The sequence below is a fragment of the Lactuca saligna genome, chromosome 3 (genome assembly GCF_052625555.1).
Source record: "Lactuca saligna cultivar CGN05327 chromosome 3, ASM5262555v1, whole genome shotgun sequence".
Lineage (NCBI taxonomy): Eukaryota > Viridiplantae > Streptophyta > Magnoliopsida > Asterales > Asteraceae > Lactuca > Lactuca saligna.
In genome coordinates this window covers 134697815-134705242 of record NC_136419.1, presented here as the reverse complement: position 1 = coordinate 134705242, position 7428 = coordinate 134697815, and the positions used below count along the sequence as shown (strand labels likewise).

The window sequence follows — 7428 nt, the reverse complement described above, 5'->3', positions numbered from 1 at the left end:
TACATAACCAATATAAATGAAATTAACAAATCGTTTAACATGTGATATAATAAAAGAAAATTGATCAATAGAAAACAGTCCAATAATCTATCATTTATTTTACATAACCAACGAAAATGACATTAACATATCATTTAACATGTAAAATCATGAAAGAAAATTGTTTACTCTACAACAGTCCAATAATCTCTCATTTATATTACACAACGAATAAAAATAATATGAACAAATCCTTTAACATGTCAAGTCATAAAAGAAAATTGTTCACTCGACAACAATCCAGTAAGCTCTTATTTATCTTACACAACCAATATAAATAAAATTAACAATGCCTTTAACATGTCAAATCATAAAAGCAAATTGATCATTCAACAAACAGTCCAATAATCTCTCATTTATCTTATAAAACCAATAAAAATGAAATTAACAAATCGTTTAACATGTCAAATCATAAAAGAAAATCGATCACTCGACAACAGTCCAATAATCTTTCATATATCTTACACAACCAATAAAAATGAAATTAATAAATTGTTTAACATGTCAAATCATAAAAGAAAATTGTTCGCTCGACAACAATCCAATAATCTCTCATTTATCTTACACAACCAATATATATAAATAAAATTAACAAATCGTTTAAAATGTCAAATCATAAAAGAAAATTATTCACACGACAACAGTCCAATAATCTCTCATTTATCTTACACAAGCAATAAAAATAAAATTAACAAACAGTTTAACATGTAAAATCATAATTGAAAACTGTTTACTCCACAACAATCGAGTAATCTTTTATTTATCTTACATATCCCATATAAATAAAATTAACAAATCGTTTAACATGTCAAATGATAAAAGAAAATTGATCAGCAGACAACAGTCCAATAATCTCTCATTTATATTACACAACCAACAAAAATGAAATTAACAAATCGTTTAACAGGTCAAATCATAAAAGAAAATTGTTCACTCGACAACAGTCCAATAATTTCTCATTTATCTTACACAACCAATAAAAATAAAATTAACAAATAGTTTAACATGTCAAATCATAATAGAAAACTGTTTACTAGACAAAAAACCAATAATCTTTCATTTATCTTACATAACCAATATAAATAAAATTAACAAATCGTTTAACATGTCAAATTATAAAAGAAAATTGATCAACAGACAACAGTCTAATAATATCTCATTTATCTTACACAACCAACAAAAATGAAATTAACAAATCGTTTAACATGTCAAATCATAAAAGAAAATTGTTCACTCGACAACAGTTTAATAATATCTCATTTATCTTACGCAACCAATAAAAATGAAATTAACAAATCGTTTCATATGTCAAATCATAAAAACAAAAAAAAAAAAAAAAAAAAAAAAATCGATCACTCGACAACAATCCAATAATCTCTCATCTATCTAACACAACCAATAAAAATGAAATTAATAAATTGTTTAACATGTCAAATTATAAAAGAAAATTTATTAGCAAACAACAGTCCAATAATCTCTCAATTATCTTACACAACCAACCAAAATGAAATTAATAAATCGTTTAACATGTCAAATCATAAAAGAAAATTGTTCACTCGAGAACAATCCAATAATTTCTCATTTATCTTACACAACTAATAAAAATAAAATCAACAAATAGTTTAAGATGTCAAATCATAATAGAAACTGTTTACTTGACAACAATCCTATAATCTTTCATTTATCTTACATAACCAATATAAATAAATTAACAAATCGTTTAACATGTTAAATCATAAAAGAAAATTGATCAACATACAACAGTCCAATAATCTATCTTTTATCTTACACAACCAACAAAAATGAAATTAATAAATCGTTTAACATGTCAAATCATAAAAGAAAATTGTTCACTTGACAACAGTTCAATAATTTCTCATTTATCTTACACAACTAATAAAAATGAAATTAACAAATCGTTTAACATATCAAATCATAAAGGAAAATCGACAAATCGATAACAGTCCAATAATCTCTCATCTATCTAACACAACCAATAAAAATGAAATTAATAAATTGTATAACATGTCAAATCATAAAAGAAAATTGATCAGCAGACAATTGTCCAATAATATATCATTTATCTCACACAACCAACAAAAATGAAATTAGCAAATCGTTTAACATATCAAATAATAAAAGAAAATTGTTCACTTGATAACAGTCCAATAATTTCTCATTTATTTTAGACAACCAATAAAAATAAAATTAAAAAATAGTTTAACATGTGAAATCATAATAGAAAATTGTTTACTCAATAACAATCCAATAATTTTTTCATTTATTTTACATAACCAATATAAATAAAATTAACAAATCGTTTAACATATCAAATTATAAAAGAAAATTGATCAACAGACAACAATCCAAAAATTTCTCATTTATCTTACTCAACCAACAAAATTGAAATTAACAAATCGTTTAACATATCAAATCATAAAAGAAAATTGTTCACTCGACAACAGTTCAAAAATCTCTCATTTATCTTGCACAACCAATAAAAATGAAAGTAACAAATCATTAAACATTTACAAACAAAAAAATTATTTCTTCATTTACACCATTGTTTCCTTAAAATCACCAAGTATAACCCCTAGACATGACTCTCACCAAAAACGAAAAAAATAAATAAATAAATTTTTTTGTTGGTAGCAAACATCAAAGAATGGTGACTTTGTATTTAATAGAGCTTTATTCTAGTTTGGATTGATGTCCTACAAATCGGGCACAATTGAAGCGTTTCCCCACACTCGTGACATGTCTGTCAAATCAAAATAATCATAAAAATAATATAAAATTTCTACAAAATTAATATTCATTTAAAGTAAAATAAAAATAAAATAAAATTAATATACCTGATGTCCACACCCGAAGGCCATGTCCTTTGGGTTAGCAAGGCAAATCGGGCATACCTATGATAAATAAATAATCACAAAATAAAAATCACTTGCTATAAATATTAAATGCCATGTGATTATAGAAAAATGTTGCAAAAACAAAAATATTTACCTGGTTGTCATATGTAGATTTTGAAATTGATTCCAATACGTGATGTTGACTGGTTTGACCATAATAAGATGATTGTGAAACTGACCCCTTTTGAAAACTATTTGAATTAAATGGTTTTGAGATGTTATTGTAAGTTGATGGTGAACGAATAGGTGGCGGAAGAGCAATCCTCCGACGCGACATTCCTATATCTTTGCGACTACTGCAAATCCCAAAACAAAAATCAAAAATCAGACATGACTATTTTCGATGATGAGGATTAAAAGGGCATTTATGTCTTTTTGCACAGTGGGTGGGACAAAAATTTAAATTCTTATCATTGACATTGGTCTTATGCTATGTTTGGCCGACTAGCTGAAAAGCTAGCTGCTAGCTGATTAAGCCGTGTTTGGCGCGCCACACGCTAGCTTATTTTTTGAGCTTTTTTTAAGTTGTCATGTTTGGCAAGCTAAAAAGTAGCTTATAAACTAGCTTTTTAAAAAGCTACTTAAACTAGTTTTTTAGGAGCTTTTTTAATATTTTCCAAATATACCCCTTAATTAATTGAGAAACATATTCTTTTAAATGTCCTTTTAAGTTATTTTATATTTTCCAGCTAGCTTTTCGGTAAGTTTTACCAAACAATATTTTTTATCAGTTAACTTTTAATTTAACAGCTAGCTTTTCAGCTATTATAGCCTAACTGAAAATCTAGTTGTTAGCTTATAAGCTAATTGACAAAAAATGATGTTCGGTAAAAACTAGTTGACAAGCAAGTTGAAAGATATAAAATGATATCAAAGGACATTTTTTTTTTTTTTAAATTCATTAAGGGTATATTCGGAAAAATTTTAAAAAGCTACTCAAAGAAACTTTTTAAACAACTAGCTCATCAGCTACTTTTTGGCTTGCCAAACATAACAACTTAAAAAAGCTCGAAAAATAAGCTAGCTGTGGCGCACCAAACACATCCTTAGCCTATCTTAATCCCAACGCATGTCAAACGCAGTGCAGTCTGTTCTATCATGTCCTGTCCTGGTTTGTGTCATAAGGAAGGAAGAGAACATACCCAAGTAAATTTAATTCGATTGTCGCTTTATACTGAGAAGGGATTTCCATCAATGCTGAAAGAGCAAATTCTGTCTCTTTTCGGATTTGAGGCGTGTTTTTCAACATGATTTCCGTGAAATTCACAAACTAATATAAAAAAAATTAATAATAATAACATTAGAAAACGTATAATATAATAAGGTATGACACCATGGAAATTATATTCAAGGTAGAATTTATGTTTACTTGGAAATTATCAAAGTCACGGTCAGGGATATTATCGTCAAATTCCTTCATCATGTCCCACGGCCCATCTCCCACCCCGACTAATACAATAGAGAGTGGAAGCTTACTGTTAAAAATGAAATTGTAGTTTTAGTTTAGAATATAAGCACACAAAAATCTTGTATTTAATATTTTTTTTAAATTATAAAAGTTGTAGAAAAATAGAAAATCACCTTGCTTCGACTATGGCGTCTACAGTTTTTTGTTCTTGTGGACTCAAATGACCTCGTTCGGTATCCACACTTCTTGTTACCTATAAATATAAATAAGTTTTATAAAAATTACTAGTTTGATGTAATTTAAAGAACAATTCATCAGACACAAATTATGACACAGAAAGAACAGGTTATACTGCATTTGGCATATAGGACAAAAATTGTACTTTTTTGTCACATGCATAAAAAGGTGGGACAGGGACCCACTCTCAATCTTTTGTTAATGAAAAAGACGTGAATGCCCTCCATATCCTAGAAAGTATGATTAATATCGACCGAAATTACCAACCTGCCCATCAGCAATGATTAATAGGACATGGTATTGGCCACCACTTTGTTCAACAATTGTCATAGCTTGTTCAATGACAGGGGCAAAAGATGTGGGACCTACATGACAAAAAGAAAAAAAGTTTAATTTTATGATGAAAAAATAAATATTAATCTCAAAAGAACCAAATTAGATTTAGAACCTGAAAGCTTAAGATGAGGGACAATTTCTCTATATCTACTTAACACATCTTCAAATCCATTACAAAAACCATCTTCGGGATAAAAGCTGAAAACATCTTGATCATGTGTTGTTGCTGAAAATAAAATTAAGATCACTCTAAATATTTAAATTTTTCAACACAATTATAAAGAATAAAGAGCTATATTAGCTGTTATAAGCTATACCATCTCCAAATCCATAACAAGGAATCAAGTTATCCTCATCAAAAGCAGCTAAAGTTTTTCCAATAATGGATATGGCATGTTCATATGGATTTAAATCATCTCCAATGTGATGCAAGCTTTTTCTGTGGTAGGATCTTGAACCTATTTACATGATTCAATGTTAGCATGTTCAAAGTTTAATTCACTTCCATTGATGGAATTTAAAAAGCAACATGAACATGAAATCAAGTATTACAAAGTAACTACCTGTCCACTCATTGCTTTTGGTGAAGTCAATGCCGACAATGAGATTAGAAGACTCAAGTCCCGCATGTGATAGAGCCTGTGTTACCTGTTCCAAAGAGTTGTAACTATCGGCAATTCTTGAATATCGTTTATCAAGCTTCTTCTGTGGTGTATAGATTGGAAGAGAAGTATATTGTTGTGGATTCGGATCCTGAAAAGGGTAATTTTGATCTCCTTGAGGCGGAAGAGAATACGATGGTTGAGGAGGATAATTAGAAAATGATGAAGTTGATTGGAACGATGACGAATGTCTATATCTCGCTGCTTCTTCCCTTGAATTCTTGCCTCCCATCGATTAATCTGTAAAGTTCAGATGTATTGTTGTTCTTCAGAAAACAGTTTCTCGAAATCAAATTGTGGATTATTTGAACGAAAGCCCCTCAAATCTGAACTGAAAACGCTTATTTATAGTGAATACTGAATCAGATAATAAACATGACTTGGTAAATTGGTAGCATTATATATCGAGAAACAACGCGGGATTGACGGCGATGAAAACTAAGATGGTGATTCGTGGAAGCTTACACCGATTTTCATTTATTTCGTGTGACGTTACATAAACATTTGAATTACTTCGTTTACAATAAAACCCTGAAACAGATATCAATTCTGTAGCTATCTAGTAGCCATAGAAGTTGGTCAAAACACGGCATTGATACATCTGAAATTTCTATCTCTTAAACTAGAAGAAACGTGAATCATACTTGTAAATTCTGGTCAAATTACATCAGCGTTTTCCCTCAATTAACAATTATCACCTCCGTGGTTAATTTGATGTGTTACTAACAAATTAAAAAATTGAAGAGGAGGTGATTGGTGAATCAATTAATATTCAATATACAGGAATGATTCGATGAAACAAACCTGGATAGATTCTCTGAAGCGTCACCATGTGCCATTTTCAAATGAAGAGAATTTCTCAGCGCATCAATGGAAATGGAAGTTTCCGATTGTCTTCGGAAAGTAAGTGAAGCTTCCATTCTATTTGATTTAATATGATTGGTTTTGAATGGATGGAGAGTTCTCAGGCCACCGGATTTCTTCCTCGACAAATCGTGCTTCTTAATTTTGGGCGAATATCCCTCTTTACGAAGAAAAGGGATTCCATTAACCCCATTTGAAAAATACTGACTTTTTAAAAGTCAAACTGCAACCTTCTTATTCAATTTTGACTTTGACAAGCATAATCTCTAGCCTGGGCCCTATTTGAAACTTTGATATTTTTAAATTACAGATTTAGTCCCTATATTTAGTAAAAGTATACAGTTTTGGTACAACTTTTAAAAGTTAGCAAGTTTTTGGTCCAATTTTATATTTTGGTTTGAAGATCCGGTATGAAACTTCGAAAAGGTTATAGTATTGTTCCACTTTTAAAAATGTTGACTTTCTAAGGTTGAAGATATCACATTGGTTATTTAAATATTTCAGTTTGTTAAGTTGGTTCTTGCAAATAGAGGTTTTCTGAATCAAAAAATTTTAAATTAGTTTTGGATTCCGATTCAAATAGTGATTTTGATTATTTTCGGATATTCTGAGATTATCTAATATCTGAATTATAAAAAAAAAATTAAATTAGTTTTTTTACTTTTTTTTTAAACAGCAAATATAAATATATAATCTACTCTTACATTAACACCTAATTCCATCTATTTCCACGACGAGACTTGAACCCTTGATTTTAAAGAAAGAGGGCACCACCTAATACCGCAAGGCAAAAATTGCAATTTTCGTTGCTTATGATTCATTGCCATTAATCCCAATGACCGCTTGATTTTTGTTTCATATGAATATAGTTTTTAATCTAATTTAGTATAATTTGAATATCATTTTTAACGAGAAGAGGTGAACTAAATGAAATCATAAACGTGAAGTTTGTTTTTTTTTTGGTTCC

At 29.2% G+C, this 7428-nt stretch overlaps 1 protein-coding gene across 2 annotated transcripts; it reads right to left on the bottom strand.

The window, feature by feature from the left end:
* Positions 1-2504: 2504 nt before the first annotated feature.
* Positions 2505-6646, bottom strand: LOC145037276 (E3 ubiquitin-protein ligase RGLG2-like). Of its 2 annotated transcripts, XM_078985900.1 has the most exons (11): positions 6402-6646; positions 5499-5837; positions 5253-5393; positions 5048-5161; positions 4867-4964; positions 4536-4615; positions 4324-4429; positions 4097-4224; positions 3049-3250; positions 2895-2951; positions 2505-2800 (listed from the first exon to the last, which is right to left on the bottom strand). In XM_078985900.1, exons 2-11 carry the CDS (start codon positions 5827-5829, stop codon positions 2720-2722), a joined length of 1338 nt encoding a protein of 445 aa, XP_078842026.1. In that variant the 5' UTR covers positions 5830-5837; positions 6402-6646; the 3' UTR covers positions 2505-2719. The 2 variants fall into 2 exon arrangements, with proteins under 2 accessions (XP_078842026.1, XP_078842025.1); XM_078985899.1 differs by lacking the exon at positions 6402-6646 and having other exon boundaries at positions 5499-6108.
* Between the last annotated feature and the right edge of the window lie 782 nt (positions 6647-7428).